We start from the raw sequence: 25,427 nt of genomic DNA, 5'->3' as shown, positions 1-25,427 counted from the left end.
ATCCAGACATCTGGTTACCCTATCATGGAAGCACAGGGCTGTGCTCAGCAGGGCCACCCTGTGGCTGATTGAGGTGCCACATTGGTAGGCTTCAAGGATCTCCACCCAGCTCTCCTGAGGCGGCTGTGCTGTGGGGCCATGACAGAGACGTGGGAGGGTGTGCAGTGCGGGAAGGGATTTCAGGGAGACTTCCCCCTGTAGGTGACCCACAGGCCTTTGCCCTAGCCTCCTCGGGGCCTGATTGCCCACCCAGGGGCCCCCAGCCTCGCAACTTCACTTTCAGGGTTTGCACCTTTAAACCTATTGACACATGAGGCTGTGGCGCCCTCTTGGCAGGTGAAGGAGGGTGGGAGGGGGGAGTGGTGTCTCAAAGATCACAGTCAAGTATTAATAGTGGGAAGGAGCGTTTACACTTCACTGGAGGGCTGTCGGGCACGCCAGGTAAGCACCAGCGATTGCGGAAGAGTGTCTCCTCCCGCTGAGGGGGAGAGCTGCAGCTAGCCAGGGGGCAGAGGGGACACCTCACCCAGCAGGGGAATTGCTCCAGCCATCTCAGCATAGCACCAGGAGCAGCTCAGCTTGGCCTCAACTTCACTGGATCTGAGCTGAGTGTGCACAGAGCACCTCCATTACCCGTCCCTAGGGCTTTGCCCCAAATCATGGGGGCGGGACACCCCATTAGCGCTCATGGGGGCTATGCCCCAAATCGAAGGGGGGCAGGATACCCTGTTAGCACTAATAGGGGTAGGACACCCCGTTAGCACTAATGGGGCATATGCCCCCATCTCCATGAGGTAGGAGAGCCCTAGGTGCAGACAGTAGATTTGTGTGTGGAGGGGTTGTCAGCATGCGGCTGTTGTGATGTGTCCCACTTTGGCCCCTGGCTTCTACAGTGTACTGGAGGGCAGTAGGAATGTACACTTGAGAAAAAATACACAATGTGCTGAGGGAAATGGTGTTTCCCTAAAACCTCCCGTAAAATAAACCCTTGTCCCTCATGTGGTTTCCCTTTGTTTCTATCCTGCCCCCCCCCCCAGGCTCACCCTACACAAACCCCAGGAGTCCCAGTCCAGAGACCTGACCTCTGAGACTCGCTGCCGGGGGTGGCGATGCAGTGTAGATGTGCCATCAGACCCTGAGCACAGAGCTGGCTCTGCCGAGCCCCACAGGACGGATGGGTTAGGCTCTCCCTGAACTAGGCTGGCTGGGAGGGAAATAGCCCACTTCCTTGATCAGCCCTGTCGCTGCGAGGAGCCGGGGCACCGCAGGGAAGTATCCCCACCGTGCCCTGCTGCGACTGCCTTCACCAGGATGCTGGTGTGAAAGCAAGGGGCCTGATTGCTGTACGAAGGGGGTCCCAGCCCTCTTCCAGGCCGCCAGCGGAGGGCATGCTGGGGGGCTGCCTGCGGGCAGCACGGTACATCATGCCCAGCTATTCGGGGCTGCGCTGTGCCCCACAGGCAGCCCTCCCCCCACCTGCGCTGTGCTTGCTGTGCAGGGATGCCCCTTAAATAAAGGATGGGTGGTCACGCTGGGCTCGCACGATTGTGCTAAAAATAGCGTAGCCATTCCCGCTCAGTCTCCGAGAGCCTTCCCATCCCCCCCAGCTGGGTTTCAGAGCCCAGGCACCAGCCCGAGCAGGAATGGCTGCACTGCTATTGTAGCCCTGTGAGGCCCCCGGGGAGCTGTGCAGGCCAAGCTCTCCTTGGTGGCTGTAGCTCTAAACCCTGAGCACTGGCAGGATCACGCCTGGGGCAAAGGGCTGAGCTCGTTTGCTGCTATGTGTGGGGTCTCATGAGGGGCTCAGAGCAAGGAGAGGAGATTGGCCAGCCCTTGCCACTCCCACAGCCAAGTGGGCTCTGCTTCATTCCTCTGGGGGCTGGCACTGTGCCCTATGTACCTGAGCCCTGCCCTCTGACTGGGTGGCTCCCACCTAGCCGAGGTCTGGCCCGTGTGAGATGGAGCAGCGGGCTGAGCCCAGGGCCAAGGGACAAACAGTCGCTCTTGGGAGCAGAGCCTGCTGCCCGAACGATAGCACCTCCCACCACCCCGCAGCCAGTGCTTAGCAGTGGCAACAGATGCCAATGGCCCGATGTGCCTCTCCCTCCCATGACTTCTCCAGGGAAGCCAGGCTCTGCCTGCAGAAATGGAGGCTCCAGGGTTGCCGCTCTGGCCCCTGTGACCAGCACTGAACACATTCAGACCTGGCAATTAAAATCCTTGCTAAGTCTGACTGGAGAGCGGTGTGTGCATGCATATGTGCGTGCACTGGTATATCTGAACATGCGCGGAGGGAGGCAGGCGTGGAGGGTATTGGTACACAGCTGTACATGTGAGTGTCTGGTGGGTGTGGAGGAGGGTATTGGTACACAGCTGTACATGTGAGCATCTGGGGGGGGCGGATATAAGTGCACAGCTGTACATGTGATTGTCGGGGGGTGAGTATCGGTACACAGCTGTACATGTGAGCGTCTGGGGGGTGGAGGGTATAGGTACACAGCTATATGTATGTGTTGAGGGTGGGGGCAGTGGGTATAAGTATGCAGCTGTGCCTGTGTGAGGCTTAGGGCCAAGGGTGGAGGGTATAGGATCACAGCTGTATCCGTATGTATCTGAGGGAAGGGGAGCAGTGGATATTGGTACACAGCTATACATGTATGTGTCTGAGGGGCGGGTGTAGAGGTATAACATCTGTATGGCTGGCAGGGCAGAGGGTGTAGGTGCACAGCTGTACATGAGTGTGTCAGGGGGTGGGAGTGGGGGGTATAGGTACGCAGCTGTATATGTGTGTATCTGGGGGGTGGGGATGGAGTGTATGGGTAACCCCACCAATGGCTGCCCGCTTAGCCTAGAAAGTCAGTTACTCTTGCTGAGAACAAAAACCCCTCATGTGAAAAGTGCAAAGTCTGCAGGTGCAGGCTCAGCATGGGGCTGCCCCGTGGAGCTGGGCTGGCTGCAGGGAGACAGCAGTCACTGTTTGTCCCTGGCATAGGCTAGGCAGAGCAGCCACTGGGCTGTTTGCACTTGCACTCGGGACGCAGTGATCCCCAACGGACCATCCCCTAGTCCAGAACAGCTGGAATACATAGCACACTGACCATGCACCCGCCAGCCCTTGGCCTGCCCCTATGCCAGGGACTGCAAAGAGGGCAGTGAGTGTAGGGCCCACACTGCAGCCAGGATGCAGCCCAGAATCACTCTGGGTTTACCCAAGGACTGCCCCCTCGCTCTCCTCTCAGCCCAGCTGCTGCTCCTTCACAGCCACCAGGACCTGGGACAGCAGAATCATTTCCAAAGCAGCCAGCTGTGAGGTAATGAGCATGGAGCTGCAACTTCCTTGCAGGATTGGACTGGGGGAGCAGGCTGGGCTCGGACAAGCACTGACTCCAGCCTGGAGCCGTGCAGTGACGCGGAGCTGCGCGGCCAAGGGCCTGGGCTGCAGTGTTCCTAGGGGTGAGATTTGGGCCCAGATTCTGGTGCAGGGACAGGAGTGAGAGAGAGGCAGGGAGTTCTCCTCCCCCAAATCCTGGTGCCTTGTGCCCCCTAATCATAAGGTGCAGGGGAGTCACCAGCAGCCCAAAGAGGCAGGGCCCTGGATCCATCCATCTCCTAGTGGCCTAGGTCTGCTCCAAGGGAATAATTCTGCTCCTGAATGCCCTGCCCCATTGCCCCCAAAGTGAGTCCGCCTGCCGGTGTCCTCCGCAGACAGCAGGCTCCATGCTGTGCTGTCCCCCGGCACTGCTGAGCTCCCTGTACCCTCACTGAGCCCTGGCTCTCTCCTGCCCCCATGGCTTCTGGGAGCTCCCAAAGGCTGGGCCTGTCCTTGGCTCCTGGGGTCAGAGTCTAACTGTGAAACACCAACCCACTGGATCGCTCAGCAGATTTAGACTCTGGCCTGAGCTGGCGATGGAGTGGTGGAGACTGGCACAGCTCCTCAGCTTGCAGGAGAAACAGCTCCCCAAGGGGCACCTGTGGCCTGGGACTCCCCGGCACACACGGCTGAACAGGCCTCCAAGCAATGGCGGCAGGGTGTGGGCAGGGACAGGCGTCCCCCGGGGGGCAGTAGCACTGCCAGCACTCAGCCCGTCTCCCCTTCTCATCTCAGCCTGAAGGCCGCACAGGAGTGCGGGTGGGGTTGGTGCCGTGGCGATGGAGCAGAGCGAGCTGCGGCGCCGCCCCTGGGCGTCCCAGGCGGACAGTGAGGTTCTGAGCGAGGCTGAGCTAGAGGAGATCGCACCGAGAACCCGGGCTCCGCGGCCCTCTCTCTGCAGCAAGGTCCGGGATGTAAGGTAGGGGGCGCTTCACACACCTCCCCAGTCACCAAAGAGGGGGAATTGGCACAAGGGGGCGGTATTACTGCCCTGTGGGTTGCTGATAGGGGTTTTACAACCCTGGCAGGGTGTTTTTTCTTTGCCCGACCGGGCTCCCGCTGTCGCCTGCCCTGTCCATATGCAGGAGCCCAGAGCTAAAATGGCTCTTGTCCCCAGGAAAGAGCACTGGGTTTGGGACTGCCCAGCACCAGGCCCCAGCGCTGGAGCCAGAGCAGGGGGAAGGGGTGTAAAGGCACCGGCCCCTGAGGCTAGGATGCACCCATGCCATGCTCGCCCTTTGGCCCATGCCCTCTGGTGCTGCCGGAGCTGTTATTCCTTGACTCCACACACAGGCGAGTGCCAGACAGGTGGAGAGTGCTGTGCACCAGGCATCCCCCCAGGGCATGCTGGGCCCCTGGCCAGCCCAGGGCCGAAGTGACAGGAAGGCCAGTGATGCCCTGGGCCAGTATCCTGCACGGGCCTTTGCCATCACTGCACACAGACTTGGCCTGGTGCTTCTAAAGCTGCAGTTTGGTGCTCCGGTCCCTACTGAAGGGGCCCCTCAGAGGGAGGCATTGGGGGGAGTCCAGGGGTCCTGCAGGGGGGCATTTGGTTTGGACTTTAGCTGGTATCATAGTGCTCTCAGTGCATTGACCACTGCCCGGACAGGGGAGGACTCTGCCAAGGCCCGGATCCCCTTGCTCCGGCCCTCCTGACTCTGTAGGGTAGTGCAGCCCAGAGCTTTCTCCTCACTCGTGGCTCCCCCACCCCTCCAGGTGCTCATGTGCTGCTGCCAAGTCCCTTCTGTTCCGGTTCCTGCCGGTCCTGAGCTGGCTGCCCCGGTACCCAGTCAGGGACTGGCTCCTCGGTGATATTGTCTCGGGGTTCAGTGTGGGCATCATGCACCTCCCCCAGGGTAAGTACCACAGCCCCCACCTCTGCCAGGGGAGTGCCTGCAAACACATTCCTCTGGGGGTGATCGCTCTGGGGCGCAGCCAGGCATCTCCCATCCAAGTCACCTGTGGGCCAAAGGCTGTAGCCCTGCTGTACATGCTGTAGGTGGGGGGAGGGGTATACATTATGGGGGGTGTGTGTGAATGGACAGGCAGGTGAACGGTGTGCATGCGCGCGCCTGTGTGTAAGGGTGGGTGTAGAGTGGGGTGGGTCTGGTATTAGTGTGTGTGGAGAAGGGCAGAGAGCTGGGGTGGGGTATGTATGGGATGGGGGAAGGGTGGGATGGCATGGAGGAAGGCAGCATATGTAAGGGGTGGGGCAGGACAGGGAGGGCAGGGAGCTGGAGTGGGGAGCATAGGGGATGGGGGAGGGCGGGGGGATGGGGGGTGTATGGGATGGGGGAGGGCGGGGAGCTGGGGTGGGATATGTATGGGATGCGGGGAGGGTGGGATGGCATGGAGGAAGGCAGCATATGTAAGGGGTGGGGCAGGACAGGGAGGGCAGGGAGCTGGAGTGGGGAGCATAGGGGATGGGGGAGGGTGGGGGGATTGGTTGGGGGGTGTATGGGATGGGGGAGGGCGGGGAGCTGGTGCATGGGATGCAGGGGAGCCTCTAGTAACTCTCCTGCCTTCATTGCTGTGTTTAGGTTTAGCTTATGCGCTCCTGGCAGGGGTGCCTCCCGTCACTGGCCTCTATTCATCCTTCTATCCTGTCTTCCTGTACTTCCTGTTTGGAACATCTAGGCACATCTCAGTGGGTGAGCCGGGAGTGCCCAGGATGGAGGTCTGTGGGTGAGGGGGGGCAAGGGGCTGTGCATGAACAGAAAGCTGGGGGCCTGTGGGTGAGCTGGGGGTGCCCAGGATGGGGGGGCCTGTGGGTGAGCCAGGGGTGCCCAGGATGGGGGGGCCTGTGGGTGAGCCGGGGGTGCCCAGGATGGGGGGGCCTGTGGGTGAGCCGGGGGTGCCCAGGATGGGGAGGCCTGTGGGTGAGCCGGGGGTGCTCAGGGCAGGGGGCTTGTGGGGACCTTGCACTCCTGCATCGCCAAGGAAAGAGAAGTGGCCAGAGTCAGGAGCATAGAGCATGAAAAGCAGGAACCTCCCCCTGTCCTATGCACACAGCTCAGACTCGGGCCCACACACTCACCACTGCCAGGGAACTGGCCAGATTCGCCCCACGCACAGGGCTGGAGGAGTGTGCGCACAGCCCTCTCTGCCCACACAAAAAGCGCTCAGCAGTTGCTGTACCAGCAGCCACGTGCCCCCTGTGAGCGATTCTTGCACATCCCTAGCCGAGCGCTCAAAGTGACCCTGTGAGCCAGATACAGATGAGTGAGCAGCCAGGTAGCTGTGCTGGCTACAGGAGGGAGCCCCTCCACTTGTGATAAGCAGAGGCACCCTGGGTGTGACCCCGCTCCCAAGAGGATACAGGGTGGGCAGGTCTCGGCTACGCATCGTCTGCCAGGGCACAGGTTTGAGTTGGCGACTCCCATGACCTCACCCTGTGTCCCTCCACGCAGGCCCCTTCGCTGTCATCTCCGTCATGATCGGCAGTGTGACAGGCTCGCTGATGCCCGACAGCAACTTCATGGATCCGGTCAATGGCACGAATGAGACAGTCCTCAACGAGGCAAGGAGAGACAGCGCCAGGGTGGAACTGGTGGCTACACTCACTATCCTGGTGGGCGTCTTCCAGGTGCGCAGGGTGCTCCGGGCGGGGCAGGAGACTGGGCCAGGATCCTGGGTGGGTTGTTTCCAAAGGCTGGTGGGTGGGCAGATCCAGTGTCCAAGGAGTGGAGGTGGTCAGCACACCCTGGGACCCTGACAGATCCAAGGCTGAGAGGGCCATGCCGTCCAACTCCCAGTCCAGGCCTGACCTCCCTGAAATACCCGTTGAATCTGAGGGCTGTGACAGCTTTCCCATGTGCTGCTGGCCTCATGATCCCTGGTCTGTCTTCCTCCTTTGGGCCTCAGTTGCTCCCATTGCCCCCCCCCCCCCCAGGGCAGGTGAACAGCATGGGCAGGGGGCATTCCTCCTCCAAACCCCAGCACCAAGACCAGCCCTGCTGCTCACATCACGTCTCTCAGTGGCTGGGCCCTGCTGGAAGGGCACAAGCTGCACTTACCCTTGGAGACCTCGAGCTGGTCCTGGGGGAGATGCCACGCAGCTGATTCCTGAAGGGTCCATCCTGGCACCAGTCCAGAGGCCGGGCTCACTGCAGACCCTTGGTGATGTTTGTGAGCCCCTCCCAGAGCAGGACTGGGGACACTGTCCCTCCCTGAGGCTGACCCCTGCTTCGCTTGTGGCTAGGCCAATCAGCATGGTGTGTGAAGTGAGATCCCCTCTCTCAGGCCCACCAGCCTGGGAACCAGGGGTCCCAGGTTCTGCCCAGCACACCAGACTTCTGTGTTGTCCCCCATCCTTTCCAAAGGGTGCTCCCCCAAACAGCCACCTGGTCAAGTGCTAGCGATGTCACTGGGCCTCCCTCCCCTCCCTGTGTATTCTGCTGCATAGACTGACCTGAGCACAAACCACAGTCATGCAGCTTGGGTGCCCCCTGGGTTGGCCCTCCCAGCACAAACCCTACCAGGTTCTGTCCCACTGAGCTTGCAGGGCAAGCAGAGGAGGTGCTGGGCATCCCAGCCCAGGGCTGTTAGGGGCAAAAATACAAGACTTCTATTTGTTCCTCAGGAAAACTGAAAGAGGTGGCAGCCGCGTAGCTGTAGTTCTGTCCCCCAAGCCTTGTAGCTCTGCCCAAGGCGACCCTTACGGTTAGCTACGCCCTGCCATCCCCAGATGAGGCTGGCGTCAGGGTGAGAACCCTGCGAGAGGAAGTTGGTTGCTGACTATCGCTGGGTCTCTTTCCAGATGGCCCTGGGGATGCTGCAGTTTGGATTTGTGGTCACCTACCTGTCCGAGCCCTTGGTGCGGGGCTACACCACAGCCGCTGCCGTCCAGGTGCTGGTCTCCCAGCTGAAGTACGTCTTTGGGGTGGAGGTGGCTGAGCAGTCAGGGCCATTATCCATGTTTGCTGTAAGTAGAGCCCAGCTAGGGCAGGTGGTGGGCGGGCGGGGATGGGGGGATTTAACCCTTCCAGCGCTGATCCTACATCTCCTGTTACAGAACACTTCCAGACAAGAGGTATGTGCACAAACACATTCTCTGGTGCTGCATACAGTTTGGGGAACCCCTGGGGAGCCCCAGTAACAAAATAGACTGATGACCGCAGACATTCTTAAGGGTCAAACCTTGGGCCCCTCCTTCCCTCAGTTTTACTCGTGTTGACTTTCATGGGAATTTGCCTGAATCAGGAGCTCAGGATATGGTCAACTTGTTCCATCCATTAGGGTTACCATACGTCCGGCTTTTCCTGGACATGTCCAGCTTTTCGGCAATCAAACCCCCGTCCGGAGGGAATTGCCAAAAAGCCGAACATGTCCGGGAAAAATACCGGCCAGGCACTTCCTCTCCCGCGGCTGCTCTGCTCCTCCCCGACTCAGACTTCGGCTCTGTTTAAGAGCCAAGCTGCCCGAGCCAGCGCTACCGGCTTCAGGCAGCCCCCGTGCCTCCGGACCCCAAGCCACCAGCTGGGCACTTCCCTTCCCGGGCTCCAGCTGCTCTGCTCCGGCGGCTGGGGTCTGGAGGCAAGGGGGGCTGCCGAAGCCGGAGCGCTCGGGCAGCTTGGCTCTTAAACAGAGCCAAAGAGAGTCAGGGGAGGAGCAGAGCAGCTGGAGCCGGGGAGGGGAAGTGCCCGGCCGGGGGCGCAGGGTCCGAAGGCATGGGGGCTGCCGAAGCCCGAGCGCTACCGGCTTCATGGTTTGCCGGGCAGCCTCCAGACCCTGCGCCCCCGGCTGGGCACTTCCCCTCCCGGGCTCCAGCTGCTCTGCTCCTCCCCTGACTCTTCGGCTCTGTTTAAGAGCCAAGCTGCCCGAGCCAGCGCTACCAGCTTCGGGCAGCCCCTATGCCTCCGGACCCTGTGCCCCCGGCCAAGCACTTTCTCTCCCAGGCTCCAGCTGCTCTGCTCCTCCCCTGACTCTTCGGCTCTGTTTAAGAGCCAAGTTGCCCGAGCACTACCGGCTTCAGGCAGCCCCCGTGCCTCCGGACCCCGAGCCGCCGGCTGGACACTTCCCTTCCCGGGCTCCAGCTGCTCTGCTCCGGCGGCGCAGGGTCCGGAGGCACGGGGGCTGCCCGAAGCCGGTAGCGCTCGGGCCACTTGGCTCTTAAACAGAGCCGAAGAGTCAGGGGAGGAGCAGAGCAGCTGGAGCCAGGGAGGAGAAGTGCCCGGCCGGGGGCGCAGGATCCGGAGGCATAGGGGCTGCCCGAAGCCCGAGCGCTACTGGCTTCACGGGTTTGCCGGGCAGCCTCCAGACCCTGCGCCCCTGGCTGGGCGCTTCCCCTCCCGGTCTCCAGCTGTGCTGGGGAAGCGCCGGCCGGGGGCGCAGGGTCTGGGGGCTGCCCGGCAAACCGTGAAGCTGGTAGCGCTTGGGCAGCCCTTTTCGCATAGCTGGGAGGGAGGAGGGGGAGTTAGGGCGGGGACTTTGGGGAATGGGCGGGGAATGGGCCGAGTTAGGGAGGGGAAGGGGCGGAATTGGGGCGGGGCCGGGGTGGGAAAGGGGCGGGGCCAGGGCCCCGTGGAGTGTCCTCTTTTTTTATTTTTGAAATATGGTAACCCTACATCCATAAAATGAAGGAACATCTGATAGGGACAAAATTCTGTATTTACTCTCAACTGGTCAGCTGTGAACCAACCCAGGCTTCTGGCAGCTGATTGGTAAATAGGTGTCATGTGACAGATCTTAGTCACATGGAAAGGGCCCAAGCTCCTCATTTTATATAACCAGCTCCTCAGGTGATTTCAATGGTCATAGCTGCTTGGGCTTCAGTGGAGCTATGACTACATACACCAGCAGGAGATCTGCCCTCACAGGGTTTTAGATGCTGCCACTAATGTTTTCTGATAAATACTCTTAACCACGGAAGAATCCAGCCTGCCACTTTCCCAGAGGAGCAACATTTGCTAATGGGGTCTGCTGTGGTCCGACGGGGCTGGGATTTCCCAGGGGGACAGTGTGTGCTAATGGGGACCTGTGCTGGGGCCAGACCAGGGCTGATGGGGTCTGCACTGGGGCTATACGGGAGGGGAGGTCTCTCCAGCAGCTGGGATTCCCCTAGAACTGTCAGGCGAGTGGTGCTCCCTGGCTGTTCACTGGGGTTGGACAGTGAGAGGGCTTCCTCCTTGGGCTGTGGCACCCTACGGGTATGCAGTCTGCATCAGTATTACTTGCTATATTGCACTGGTGCTTGGCGACCCCAGCCTCACAGGCCCACTCTGTGCAAGTTGCCAAATGTACACAGGGGATGACAGGACCCCTGCCCCAGGGATAGCACAGCCAGTGCCAAGACGTGAACGTGGGCACGTGCTGACACTCTCTGGTTCCACGGGGCGTATCCAGTGGGTGGCCCCTCCGTGCCGGGGCTCTGTCTCCTGAACGGATTCAGTGTCATGGTCTCCTCTCCCCATAGGCCTTCATTGAGATCTGCACCAAGCTGCCACAGACCAACGTGGGTGCCCTGGTCACTAGCCTGATCGCCATGGCCGCCATCCTCGCTGTCAAGCTGCTCAGTGCCAAGTTTGCCTCCAAGCTCCCCATGCCCATCCCCATAGAACTCATCACGGTAAGGAGGGGGGTGTCACGAACTGCATGGTATCTAGAGCACCCAGCCCCAGGGGGCTTCGCACAGGGCAGGCTGTCACCCCCACAGAGCGGCGGCTCGGCCCTCTGCCGGGTGCCTGTACTGGTGGTGGTTTAGTGGCTGCCCCTCGTGCTAGTGTTTCGTCTCCTCTGCTGTGGCCAGGAGGTTTTGGCACTTGGGTAGGTTAGGCAGCGTGGCCCGAAGATGGCCAGGTTTTGGCTTAGTCTCGCCACAGGTGTTCCAGAGGCAAGCCCCAGTTTTCCTAGAATGTGTCCCCCAGTGGGTGTGTGCTGGGGCTGGCCAGGGAGGGGGCTCTGTCTGGCTGAGATTTCCCTGGGGTTGTCCAAGGCCTGGGTTCTCAAACTGGGGGTCGTAACCCCTTGGGGCTGCAAGGTGGTGACATGGGGATTGCGAGCTGTCAGCTCTGTGGGGCTCACAGCCCTGAGCTTCCCTTAAATTAAATGACCCCCCCACACACACTCCGTTTTCAATGTATAAGGGGGGTCACCCTCAGGGCCTTGCTGTGTGAAAGGGGTCACAATACAAAAAGTTTGAAAACCACTGGTCCAAGGAGAGCAGTTTTCGCTAGCAGGGGCTGTGCTGATGGGCTCCTCTTACGTCAGCTGCCAGGAGAGGCGCAGCTGGGAGCACCCAGAGCCAGGTCTCTCAGCCAGCAAATCCACTGGCCCAGGGGTGACAATTGCATTCAGAGCCCAGAAGGACAGCCCTATTGCCTTCCATCTGCAGGTCCCCGGGTTAAATCTGGCCCAGGCTAGCGGTGCGTAATGTTGGACAGCCATTGGACAGCCATCACCTCCCCAGCACAAACCCACAACCAGACCTGAATGGCCCCTGCTTGTCTCTGGGTGAAATGGGTCATGGAGACTCAGCTGCCCTTGGCTACTCCGTGGACAGTGAGATTCCCTGCTCACTGTCCCCTCCCTAAACCCTTCACCTGGTCTGATTCGTTTCAAAGTGCTCCTGATCCGGTTTATTTCTTTTTTTGTCTGTTGATTCTTGGCCCTGGGGCTCTTCCCTTGGTTGCGGGGAGGCTTAGTGGCTGGTGGGCTCTACCCGGCAGTCTGGGTTTTCAGCTGGGCTGGCCCCTTTCATTGACCCCCTCCGAGGAGGGCCCTGAGCAGAGGCCTGCACATGTCTGCTGTTCTCTAGCAGGCTCGTGGGGGTTGCTCTTTGCCTCACGCTGTCCCTTCTTTTCAGATCATCGTCTCCACGGGGATCTCCTATGGAGCCGGCCTGAAGGCCAAGTTTGGGATTTCTGTTGTGGGCGACATCCCCAGTGGGTGAGTGAGGGTGCAGCCCGGGCGCTGTAGTAGGCACTTCATTATGGGCAGAGAATGGAACGCGTTTCTGTTGCAGCCTCTGTGACACTGGGGACGGCGTGGTGAGGCTGTGCCAGGGGGAGCAGGCTGTCATCCCTGAGGGAAAGCCCCTTTCCAGCTGGCTTTCCTTCTCTTGGCTGCAGGATGAAACCACCAGTGGCTCCCAACGTCAGTTACTTTGGGCAGGTGGTGGGCAATGCCTTTGCCATCGCCGTGGTGGGCTATGCCATCTGTATCTCCTTGGGCAAGATCTTTGCCCTGAAGCACGGCTACAAGGTGAACAGTAACCAGGTGAGGACCCCACTACGCTCTGGGCTTTCCACTCCAGCCTGTCTTCCCCTTTTTTATTCTTCGTTTTTGTCATTGGCACCTGCACTCCCCAGGAATCTGAGTCTGGGCAGTGCCCACCCCTCTCTTTGGGGTCTCCCATGACACCAAGCGGGAGCCTGCTCTGCTCTGCCCAGCAAGGGCGGGAGCCTCCATGCTGTTCCTGACCCTTCGCACTGCTTTGCCCCTTGCAGGAGCTGATAGCCTTGGGGATTTGTAATTTCGTGGGTGGCTTTTTCCAGTGCTTCAGCATCAGCTGCTCCATGTCCCGGACCCTGGTGCAGGAGACCACCGGAGGGAACAGTCAGGTGAGTCCCATGTGGCTGGTACTCCCATCAATTTCAGCCCTGAGGAATCCTGGAGGATTCCAGCATGAGGCAACGAAGCTTCCCCTATCATCTCTGGCCTGACTGGGAAAACCCCAGGAAGGTGCTGTGGAAAGCCAGGTAGGGTGTTAACCTCTGGTGACAGTGGGCAATGGATGGGCAGTAATTACCCATAATTCATGGGCCGGATCATCTGCCAGACCAAATAAGTAGTTAAAGGGTTAATTGTTATTGATGCTCCACTGGGAGCAGAGCTGGGGGCAGTGGGGCAATTCTCATAAATAACTCCCACCTGCCTGGCAAGGGCTGCCTGTCACTTGCTCTGGCACTCGCAGAGCTGATGGGAACATGAGAGAGGGCCTAAGGGGGACATGCTGGATCACCGGCCAGACAGCCTTCCTACGTGAGCTCACCTGCATCCCCTTCTCGCCCAGCATGCTCTCTCGGGGCCAGCGTGACGCCCATTATATCAGACACAACATACAGGTGGTGTCTCTGCATGGGAGGTGGAAATGTCCATGCACGCCTGTCCCATCTCTCACTGATCTCTCTGCTCTCTTTTCCAGGTGGCCGGGGTTATCGCCTCACTTGTCATCTTAGTGACCATTTTGAAGATTGGGCAGCTCTTCCAAGACCTGCCCAAAGTATGTATTGTCCTAGCCCTGCCTGCCTTCCTGCCTCTTCATCCGTCTGTACAGTTACCCTGAGTCTCCAGGCCCATTACAGCTACTGGCACCACTTATAGATCAGCCCACGAAGGACAAAAATGGGTCACAAGTCCTATAAAAATATAGGGACAAGTGAATTCCCATAGTTGGTCCATCCTCTATAGTAGCCTCCTCTGCCGCACTGGATCAGATCATTGGTGCATCTCTTACAGTGTTCCCTCCTCCGGCGTTTGAGGCATCACAGGCTGACAGATAAGCACCCATAACCCTTCTATCCAGTTGTGTGATGCAGTGGCCCAGAGGGAAATGCTCCCATCGTGATTCCTGCAGGAGTCCAGCTAGCACCCTGCTGCATGAGGCTAGAGTCCCCTTCGCATTACCACAGCTCCCTTCATTACAGGGGGGGTTGTTAATGACCATCGCTTCATTCCTGCCTTTCAAAGTGCAGCTGTGTTATTTGACTCAATGGTCTCTGCAAAAGGGGGTGCCCTAGGTCTCTCCTTCCACTGGCAGGTCAGTGTTTCCTTGGCAGCATTTCCCTCCCATCCCTCCCTCCCTTTGGCCGAATCACTGAACTGGGGGTCAAAGCCTGAGCTTCCTCACTCAGTGTTTGCTCCACCCCCTTCAGGTCAGGTCTCATGTGGGAGGACAGAGTAAGAGTGGGGAAGGGCTACCCTGTTCTGTCCAGGCAGGTGCTTGTGGGAAACACAGGCCCCTGGAGTCATCAGGCTGTGGGGTCCTGGGATGGCCCCGCAGTGCCCGCTGAGTCCTTACAGCTTTGGGGATTTCTCTTCCAGGCCATCTTAGCTGCCATCATCATTGTGAACCTGAAGGGCATGTTCAAGCAGTTCACAGACATTCGCACACTGTGGCGGTCCAATCGCATAGATCTGGTAAGAAACACAAGCGGCCTCCATGGGCCTTGGACCATAGGGCCTGATTCCCCTGACACAAGCCCCATAGGGCTCTGCCTTTGGGGAGCACAAAAAGGGCAGTCTTCAGTGCTGCCCTGGTCTGGCTCCTGGCAGCCCCTTACTAAGGGAGGTAGCAGTTCCCCCAGGACACTTCTTACCAGGCTTGAACCAACTGAAAATAGAATTTGGGCCATAGACATTTGTCAGAATCAGGACTCTGAACCCCAAACCACAGGGACCAGATTCTGAACCTCACAGTGCAGGCCTATTTCGGCAATGGGCCTGAACTGGAACCCAGGCTATCTAGAGCCAGATTTAGCCTCCATGGCTCAAGCCCATCTCGGCTTTCGCCTTGCTGCATCCCTGGGGGCTTCAGAGCAGGGAACTGAATCCCAACAGCACAGAGACTCTGCAGGCAAATGTAATAGCCAATCTGTACTCAGCATGAGCTTATCCCTCTTTGTACATCAGAGAGAGCACATACTAACAAGACGGGGATGTCAGCCAGGACACTGGCATTCCCCACCATAACCCTTTTCATAGGGCATCCTGAGATCTCTAACTTCCACCCGGGATTCCCACTAGAGACAGGCAGGCAGGGCCTTGTTTTAACATCTCCCCTGAAGGAAGGTCCCTCCCACAGTACAGCTCTTCCTGGGACTGCATGGCAGCATTAGCATTGGCAGCGATGGCCAGTGCACTAGCGAACGTCACACCGAAGTAGCCAGAGTCTACCGCAAACCTGCTCCGCTTCCCCAGCACTTACCCTGCCTTTGTCTGCTACAGCTCATCTGGCTCGTGACCTTCGTGGCCACCCTTCTGCTGAACCTAGACATGGGGCTGGGGGTCTCTGTGGCGTTTGCCCTGCTCACAGTCATCTTCCGGACCCAGATGTGAGTAGCACTGTCCCAATATACCCTCTGAGCTCCAGTAAGTGCTACTGAGCGACTAGTAGTACCCTGCCCTGTCTGGATACTCATGTGCACACCATGGCGGGGGGCTGCTAATGGGCACATATGAGCCACTGATGACATCAGCACAGTCTGAGAAGCCCATTTGCTGAAAAGCTGCTATTAATTCTGTACCCCTGCCCACCTTCACCACCCACGGATGAAGCAAAGCCATAGCCCATGGCAGCTCATGGGCACACACAAGGCTTTAGCCTGGTTTAGCACGACTATGCCCTCTCACAGCATGGCTGTCAATGTTCTATCACCACCAGGTCACTGGGGCAATACTCTGAATGTAAGGCACAACATCACTCCCCGCGGGATAGACAGTACCTTTGCTAACCCCGCTCTCTTTCTCTGTCTCCCCTCAGGCCCCGCTACTCCATCCTGGGGCAGGTTTCCAACACGGACATCTACAGAGACGTGGTGGAATATAACAAGGTACAAGCCGGTGGTGAGATAGTTGAGGGAGTGGCCAGAGGGGACCCATGAAGGAAGACAGACCAGCTCCTTGGCTGCTGCTGAATGTATTAGACAAACCAGGACACTGGGGCCAAAGCTGCCATGAGCAGCCAGGGGAGCTGAGATAGGGCACATCCAGGAGTAAAAGGGTTAAAGTCCTTGTCAGGCATTGTCCTTCCCAGAAGGAGCTTCCCTGTCCTATCAGTGCCTGTGAGTACTGGCCTTCAGGGACTGGATGCCACTTTCCCTTCCCACTGGGGAGGAAGGGCTCCTCCTTTCCAGAGCACTGTGAGTGTGCCTGGCGCTTTACAAACCCCTAGAAAGCCAGGTCTCCCTCCAGTTCAGCTGTGTAAGCTGCAGGCCTTGCTAGTGGTGGGACCCTGTAGGGGCTTTGGGGGCTGTAAGGCAGTGGTTCTCAACCTTTCCAGATTACTGTACCCCTTTCAGGAATCTGATTTATCTTGTGTACCCCAAGCTTCACCTCACTTAAAAAACTACTTGCTTACAAAATCAGACATAAAAACACAAAAGTGTCACAGCCACATTATTACTGAAAAATGGCTTCCTTTCTCATTTTTGTCATATAATTATAAAATACATTGATTGGAATATAAATATTGTACTTACATTTTCAGTCTATAATATATAGAGCAGTATAAATAAGTCATTGTATGAAATTTTAGTTTGGACTGACTTCACTGGTGCTTTTTATGTACTGTAGTCCGTTGTAACACTAGGCAAATATCTAGATGAGTTGAGCACCCCCTGGAAGACCTCTGTGTACCCGCAGTGCTATGCGTACCCCTGGTTGAGAACCACTGCTCTAATGCGATGCTGTGAGGCCGTTCCAAGTACCTGAGGTGGAGCAGCAGGAGAACGGGGGGAGAGCTGAGGAGTAGGGGAGCCCAGAGATGCTGGGGGGCGTGGCTTTGCTTTTCTGTGATGTCTCTAGCTCTCCCTGTTACTGATTTCTTCCCTCCCCCCCTCCGCATGACCCAGAACAGCCCCCACCCCTTTGAGGCAGTGTCCCTCTCACAACTTCTTCATGTCTTTGTTTCCAGACTGAGGAAATTCCAGGCGTGAAGATTTTCCGCTCTTCTGCCACAGTCTATTTTGCCAACGCTGAGCTGTATGCAGAGGCCCTGAAGGAGAAGGTGAGGCAGGGGCAGAGATGGGCTCACGTAGCACACTCTGGGGCGAGGCCTGACTCTTCTCTACAGACTGGTCTCCAGTACCTTGGCCAGGAGGTCACTTCAGGCCTGGGGTGCTATTCTCCAGTCTAGCTGGGAAAGCAGCACAACTCCACAGTCCTGATTCTCTCAGCTCTCATGCTACAGTGCACGGGTTCTCCCTTCCCCAGTATGTAGTGGATCTAGTGAAAGGCTAATATGGCCTCTATCCTCATAGTGTTGGAGCATCTCACACACCAGTGATGTTCTCCTCACAGCACCCCTCTGAGGTAGGTGGGGAATTGAGGCACAGGCCCAAGGTCACCCAGGGAGCCTGTGGCAGAGCCAGGAATAGAACCCCACTCTGCTGAGTCCCAGTCCATTGCATTAACTGCAAGCCAACCTTTCCTATCCTGCTCCTGGGCTCTGCTCCTGCAGTTAACTAGTGCTCCAAGCTCTCCTGTTCCCAGAAGCCAAGAAAAGGATGTGGAAGGGGAGAGCTCCATTCTGTGCAGGTACAGCTGTGGGGACTCCCTGCACCATGCGGTGGGAAGTGGGTTGGGAGAGAGCAGGTCAGTGGCTTCCATATCCCAGGGAGCTGTATCTTTTCCAGAGTGGCATTAATGTCGATTACCTCATTGGGAGGAAGAAGAAAGCCCTCAAGAAACAGAAGAAACAGCAGGAGAAGGACAAGAAGGAAGAGGCAAAGAAGAAAAAGGTTCATCTCTGCCAAATGTTTCCTTCTGGGGTTCCCTCCAGTCTGTCTCTTTCTCCTTCCCTTCATCCATATCCTCATCCTCCTCTCTCCTTACATCTCTCTCTTGGTCTCCTCCTTCCTCTCTCTCTCTTCTCACTCCCTTCCGAGCTCTCCATTCCTCCCTGCCCCCACTTCTCCCTCTCTTTCCCTAATCCCTCTCTCTAGATTGGCTCTCCCTAGTCTTCAGAATCAAAGATGGACCCACACTGGAAATGGCTCATCTTTCCCTAGGGGGTGGGAAACCCAAGGGTAGGCCTTGGCCCCTGGGGAATGTTCCTGAGACTGACAAGCATCTGTACTGATTGGAGCCACCAGGCATGGAAAAGAAATCCCAGGGAACCACCTGACACTGGAGTTGTGTCCAAGGTTGGGGAGGAGGCTGCTGGTGTTAGTAATTAAGGAGACAGTGATTCACTAGCATTTGGTGAGTGGTCGGATATTAGAAACAAGTGCAAGGTGTGATCTTGGGAATTCCAAACTAATGAACCTAACTTCAGTGCCAGACAAATAATTAAAGAGGGATTTATACGCCCCCACATGGACATGATATGATGGGAACAGACCAGCATACCATCTGCAGAGAAATCATGCCTCTCTAACTTACTAGATTCCTTTGAGCATGTCAAGTAAAGAGCAAATACAGGCGACTCAGTTGGCAAAAGTTATTTGGATTTTCAAAAGGCAAATTCTCTCAGAAGGGGCCGTTAGGGACCCTAAGCTGTCTTAGGGTGAGTTAAAGTTCTATCATTGATCAAAACTGGCTGAAGAGAAAGGGAATAAAGAGAAGGAATACCTAGCTCTTATATAGCACTTTTCACTAGCAGATCTCAAAGTACTGCACAGAAGAGGTCAGATCATTACTCCCATTTTATGCAGGGGGAAACTGAGGCATGTTGCTGTGACTTGCCTCCGGTCACCCAGTAGGCCAGTGGCAGAACCAGGAATAGAACCCTGGTCAAATCCTCTGTCCACCACTTCTGAATAAATGGTCAGTTTTCCATGTTGCAAATGTTCGCAGTGGGGTGCCCCAGAAGCTTCCACTCTAGGCCTGGTGTAGAATATATTTACTAATGGTAATATTTGTATGGGGAGAGAATGGGGGGGGAGTGTAGGCAGCTAGCTGCCATTGCAGACAGCTCAGTGAAAACCCCCTCTCATTGCATAAGGGGAGTCCTAAGAGCAAACGAAATTTTAGGATGAATAAAGCCAACCACTATGTACTGGGCTAGGGAAGATACCTCCCTCATGGGCAAGTTATTCCGGAATTGTCCACTCTGGCAGCTTTGCACCTTCCGTTGACCTGGCCATGGTCAGAGACTGGATACTGGACTAGGTGGCTCACGGGACTGAACCAGGCTCTGCTTTTATGTTGTGACCTATATTGTCCCAAATCTCCTTGCTGGGGTTGACAAGCCTCCTGCGGGGTGATGTGGACTGTGTGGCTACACCAACCCTGCTTTAACGTTCTCTGTCCTCATCTGGCTTTGGTAACAGAAAACTAACTCCAAGCTCTCAGAGGCATCTGACCCCAGCAGCGATGACCTTGGCTTTGTAGATATTGACATGGAGACCAATACGCAGGTATTTATCTATGTTGATCTTTAAAAATCCAAGTCCCACAGGGCTTGACATAGTTGAATGTCATGGTAAAATCTCAACCACAATGGTCTTCCTTACCATTAACACAAACCCTCCATTAGCAAGCAAGAAAACCCTCCCAGCCCTCATCCCTTCCTCCTCCCCAGACACCCGGGGAATAAGATATGTCATTAATCTAGGGCATGGGCCATCTCCCACTCTGCTCTGATGTGTGCTAGGGCGATTGGTGTCAGTAGGGGTCAGGGCCTCTGTTTAACGTCTCATTTCAAGCCTTGTTTTTCACCAGTGGAAATAGATACTTTCCAAACCTCTGTCTCACTGCCGCCTGTGCTGATACGGTGCAGTCAGTCAGTTTGACGCTCGTCTGCTATTGGCTGAGATGCTCCCTGAGGAATGCCATCATCTCATTTGATGGGCGGGGGGGGAACTGTTTTCTTCCCCACAGGAGCTGGGGAGTGACTGCAATGGATCTGGTCCTGCAGTGGTTGACTCCAATGGAAGCACGATCGAGTTGGAGCCCCAATCCAGCAGCACCCCAAAAGCCTTCAATGAACCCACCCTGGAGTCTTTAGGTCTCAAAAAGCCCGACCTCCACTCCCTCATACTGGACTTCACCCCCGTCAACTTTGTGGATACTGTCTGCATAAAGATCCTAAAGAACGTAAGGGGAAAGGCAGGGAAAATGTCCCAGGCACAGCTGCCCTGGGGACTCTCCTACCGAACTCTGCAAAGTGGGAGAATTCAGACACCCAGTGCTGGGAACTTGAGTGCCTCAGATCTGCTCTTCTGCTACCAGCTAAGGTGAAATCTCACCAGACACTGGCTCCAACCTGTCCCCATCCCCTCCCTGATCCTGTCACCCACCACCCTTCCCTCTGAGCCATTGCTGTCTGTGACAGAGGAGCTGTTCTCTCCAACATACACACCCACTCCCTCATGCTGGCATTTTAACATCTTCTGCATCACCTTGTGTGCCCAGGCCTGTCAGCTGTAAATTGGGCATCAAGATGTAGAGTATGTTTCACATCCCTAACTTGTCTTCCAGGCAGCCCACAGGAGATTGGCAGCAGGGGCCAAGGGGACATCTGGGGCTGCTTTGGGGCAGTCGGCTAGTAATCGCGTACCCCATCCCATTCTGCGTGTGGTGCTGCTGCTGGGCATGGGGCATGGCCCCCAGGGACGGGAGTCTGTGGAGGGGCTCGACTCATCTCTTTGTGCTTGTGTCCATGGCAGATATTCAGAGATTTCCAGGAGATAGAAGTGGATGTGTTTCTTGTTGGCTGCCATGGTAAGGAGGCCTCAAAGCTCAGGGGCAGCAAAGCTGTGGACCCTCCATTTGATAGCAAGTCCTCCCTTCAGGAGGATGTATCTTGTCGCACTGAAATCCCCATCTGCCCTCCCTTGGAGCAGAGTCAGGTTCTTGCTTCTGGTTTCACCTTCCTTTGTCTCCTCTTCTCCTCTCCACACCATACCAGCCTCAGATGTTAACCAGAGGGAAAGTGCTCACCGAACTGGTTTCAACCCCAGTGTGACTAGTAGTTCAGATCCCACGTCAGGAACCAAATTCAGCCCTGGTGTAAATCCCTCTGAGGTCAACACGAGTCATATCAGCTTCTGCCATAGCTGAATTTGAGCCAGGGTATGTGCGTGGGGAATCTTTCCCAAGCCCTATTCAGGAGATCAGCCAAAGCCCCTGCAAGTAGGCATAATTCCCAAGGTGCAATGCCAGAGTCTGTTTATACTCCAGAACAGAGACCACATCCAGGGGAGCATTTCTGTTTCCCTGAATTCCAGCTCAGATGATTTTGCCAGCACTTCCCAAAGCAAAGAATCCCAAAGGCAAACAGTAAAGAGCAAAGAAAAAGAGAGGTGGTTCTGTGTGTGGAGGGTGGGTGGGGGTCAAGGCTGGGCACGTCGGCCAGTCTTCATGCTTTCACTCTAGGGTGTCCTGGTGTTATCAGGGCCGGCTCCAGGCATCAGCCAACCAAGCACGTGCTTGGGGCGGCACCTTGGAAGGGGCGGCCAATCTTGGCGTGGCGGGGGGCGCTCGGGGTTTTTTTTTTTTTTGTTCGGTGGGGCAGCACTCGAGGTTTTTTGTTTTGTTTCAGCGGCGTGGCACTGGGGGGGCAGGGGCTGGCGCAGTGCTCAGGGGGACGGGGGCTTCGGCGGTGTGGCGCTGGGGGGAGCGAGGGTTGGTGCGGCGCGGCGCTCGGGGGGGCGGGGGTTTTGGCAGCCCGGCGTGGCGCGGCTCTGGGGGGCGGGGGTTTCGGCGGCCCGGCATGTCGCTGGGGGGAGGGGGGGTTTCGGCGGCGCAGCGCTGGGGACGGGAGTGTTATGGCGGGGCGGCGCTCTTTTTTTTTTTTTTTTTGCCTGGGGCGGCAAAAAAGTTAGAGCCGGCCCTGGGTGTTATTGTGCCACCTTCTTTGCCCCTCAGCTTCTGTCATTGACCAGCTGGAAAAAGGCAACTTCTTCAGCCAAACCATCACCAAGCACCACCTCTTCGCGTCAGTGCATGATGCCATCACCTATGTCACCAGGGAGCAGGGACAGAGCATGCCACAGCCGGTCACAGTAAGCAGTCTTTCTACTTCACTTAGAAAAACAGTCTCCCTGGCAGTCCACCAGGTTTACAGATGTGAAAGCAGCTTTTTGTTACGAGTTGCTGGCCAGCATGCTTCCCTCCACCAGCCATGCCAGTGTGTGTACCTCCCCTACCCACCCTTGCCTAGCCAATGTGCTCTCTCTCCACCACCACCACCACTACATCTGCTGTCCTTCCCCGCCTCACTTTTCCTCAATTGCTTCTCAGGCAGACCTCTGAGCAGACTCTGTCATTAACACTATCCCATTCAGGTTGCCTTCTGGGCTACTGCACATGCAGCCATGCAAGGAAGCCAAGTGCATGCCCTGAAACCCTTGTGTCAGCAGGGGCCAGGAGACCTGCAGAGGGAAAAAACCCAGCTCCTGCGGGAGAGAGACCCCCATTCTCCAGGCCAGTCAGAGCTGGGAGCACATCATATTGCTCTTGGTTCCCTCCTGCTGGCTGATGAACAGAACAATGTTAATGGGCTGCACCCCACTCTCATCACAATGCAGAGCCTTCGGGTGGGGGTGGGGGGGCAGCCACGGGAATGTGGAGTTATTCCAGGGAGTTGGGGAAACCAAACCAATCTCTTTATTACTATTTGACTTTTTAGACTTATTCCAGCACTAAACTGTAGCCACCAGAAACAGCATCTACTGTCCCCAGGAGTTGAACAGGTGAGAGGGAGCCACCAAGGCACGTTTCCAGAGGACTCTTTGAGCTGGCTGATGTTTACAAGGGCAGGTGACATGGGATTCCCTGCCACTGGGAATCTAGCAGACACAAGATCTCCTACTGCTGAGCATCTGCTTTGGGCACTGGAGACCTGAGATCATCTTCCCTTGGGACCCCACTTTAACTACTGGACAAACTGGGAATCTATCTCAAACCTGAAATCTCCTTCTGCTGGGAATCTTCTCCAGACACAGGAGATCTGGGCTCTCATGGGCTTATGAATCCACTTCACACACAAGATCTTCTGTCCCTGGGAATCCCCTCAGACCCAGGAACCATCTCGGATTGTATCTGTGTGTGTGTGTGAGACCCTTTAACTTGAGTGATGGTGTCCCTAGTCTCTGTTTGCCAGAAGCTGGGAATGAGTGACGGGGGATGGATCACTTGATTACCTGTTCTGTTTATTTCCTCTGGGGCACCTGGCATTGGCCAGTGTCAGAAGACAGAATGCTGGGCTAGATGGACCTTTTGTCTGACCCAGTAAGGCCGTTCTTATGAAATATCACTGGAGAGAAGCTGCACTTGAAAGTTTTCCACTTGACTGTTTAATTAGATGATGCTCTTAAATTGAACCAGACAAACAGTTCCATTGACTGTGTAAAACTCCCTGCAAAGAGCAATACTGAACCAGCCCACAGGCTGGAGGCTGCCTAAGATTTTGTCCCCTCCCTGCATCCCATTTCCAACTTTGTGGGTAAAATAACCAAGAGCAAACTCTGACCTTGCCACATGGGCCAAGCTGTGAATATGCACAGATTTTATTATAGAGAGAGAGAGAGAACACTAAGCTTAGAGTATCACTTTCTGGGGTGCACTCCAGATCAGTAAGGGGCTGTCACCACCTGCCCTGCAACCTTGGGTGCCTCACAATGCTTTGCTGTAACTCCCAACCTGGGCCCCTCACAAACAGCATGCAGGTTACAGCCTGAGTGTCTGTGTATAGCTGCAGTCTGCCAGCACACTCCGGGCTTCCACCAGAATTGGTTACCACTTGCAGGGTGATTTCAACACACTTCTTGTCCCAGATTTTCCCCAAAGAATGTGTGTTTGGCACCATACAGCCCTTTCCTGGACAGTCCAGATATTAGTCTGTTGTCATTGTACAACAGTTGCTACTTTAACTGGAGTTACCAAACAGTTCAGTTTAAACACAATACTGGATTAGATTTGAATAAAGAATAAAACAAGTTTATTTAACTACAAAGAGGGAGATTTTAAGTGAGTACCAATTAAAGGTATTAAAGTCAGAAATGGTTACAATAGAAATAAAGATAAATCACTTTCTAGTAACTAACCTTAAACAAACTATACTTGGTTTAAGGTAAATTTCTTACCAAATGTTCCCAGCACCAGGGCTGACTAAATTTTCAAGTAGAGCCTCTCTGAGTCCAAAGGCTGGTTCCTTTGTTTTCTCAGCTGAAAATGTGAGAGAGAGAGAGTGTATGTGGGGTGTCCCCTCCCCCTTCTAGGCTGGTTGCCCTTTGAAATGCATTTTCCTGAGGGTTACCCCTAGATGAAATTCCTTCCAGCTCTGAGGATGGAGCCGTGAAAGAGGTTCCATGATGTTGGTTAAAATGTAAATCGGTCTGTTACTACCCCCACTTCACTGCCAAAGAATGGCAACTTGACCAGTGATTGCCAATCAACTTTAATGACCCCTGGCTAGAGGTGTCAGTTTGTCCTTTGTCTTTGAGAAACTGGTTTACCCGCTCCCCAGACTTGTCTGGTAAACACATTTCAGTCATAACTTCAGTTTATATTCATAACTTTCCATATAATGTTGCTACATGTACTTCACCATGACATTATTGATCAATGAGTTATTAGTTTTCAAATGATATCTCACAAGGCATATTTTGTACAAAAATTATTACAGGTGTTTAAGGTGTGAATACAGGGGTGCATTCAGTGACAGAGAGGTATTGCTTACTATTTATTATCCATACTGTACGTATTGTGGTTCTTGAGAAAATCATAGATGCCAGAAAAGGAAAAGACCCATTAGATTATCCAGTCCAGTAGCTGCCCAGGACAGGATTGTTCCTACAGAATATTTTCAAGTTTCCAAGCCCCACCACTTCCTTTGAAGAACTCTACAGCTTAATGCATCTAGTAAATACAAGACCTGAAAAATGTGTTTAGTCAGTGAACAGACTGTTAGACCTGTAAAGGAGTTAACAGAAGGGAGGAATTAGTTCTGATAATTAACTGGTATCTAGCCTGATTCATGTTGCACTTCTAAGACTTAATTTGAAAATATGATCTGACTTAAAACCCAATCACCTATGAATATTTCTCAATAAACTGTGTTGTTACACAAAGAGCTATTTTTACCATTTATTAATGTGACATTTGTCAGGGCTAGCCTCAAATCCATGTCAATGCTGACCATTTCATCAGATTACATTGTCATAGCCACTCTTAAATACTATATCCTTTTGGCCTACCTTATTTCTAATCGTGGCCTTATTCTGCCAGTCCCTCTGAATACTTTTTGCAATTGTTTGACTTTGTTTTAAGAAGGCTAATGCTAGGTGGTGCCATGGCCACTCCGGCTTTGGAACAGCCACTAAGAAGCACAGAGAGCAACAGAGGATGAATGACCAGATTAAATACAAAATTAACGTGCCCAAAAAACAGC

At 55.4% G+C, this 25,427-nt stretch overlaps 1 protein-coding gene across 2 annotated transcripts; it reads left to right on the top strand.

Annotated features, from left to right (window-relative positions):
* The first annotated feature begins 379 nt into the window (after positions 1-379).
* Positions 380-25,107, top strand: SLC26A6 (solute carrier family 26 member 6). Of its 2 annotated transcripts, none has more exons than XM_042849810.2 (21): positions 380-441; positions 4,106-4,289; positions 5,087-5,226; positions 5,911-6,021; positions 6,781-6,956; positions 8,130-8,294; positions 10,785-10,937; positions 12,174-12,256; positions 12,439-12,586; positions 12,817-12,930; positions 13,515-13,592; positions 14,414-14,509; positions 15,317-15,423; positions 15,852-15,921; positions 17,004-17,096; positions 17,725-17,829; positions 19,363-19,449; positions 19,913-20,128; positions 20,701-20,755; positions 21,902-22,038; positions 22,665-25,107. In XM_042849810.2, exons 2-21 carry the CDS (start codon positions 4,150-4,152, stop codon positions 22,686-22,688), a joined length of 2,298 nt encoding a protein of 765 aa, XP_042705744.2. In that variant the 5' UTR covers positions 380-441; positions 4,106-4,149; the 3' UTR covers positions 22,689-25,107. The 2 variants fall into 2 exon arrangements, with proteins under 2 accessions (XP_042705744.2, XP_023960741.2); XM_024104973.3 differs by lacking the exon at positions 380-441 and adding an exon at positions 2,911-3,311.
* The last annotated feature ends 320 nt before the right edge of the window (positions 25,108-25,427 follow it).

This window comes from Chrysemys picta, chromosome 7 (assembly GCF_011386835.1).
Source record: "Chrysemys picta bellii isolate R12L10 chromosome 7, ASM1138683v2, whole genome shotgun sequence".
In the NCBI taxonomy this organism is placed as follows: Eukaryota; Metazoa; Chordata; order Testudines; family Emydidae; genus Chrysemys; species Chrysemys picta.
The sequence above is the reverse complement of the archived record's forward strand: the minus strand, read 5'-3'. Positions and strand labels throughout refer to the sequence as shown.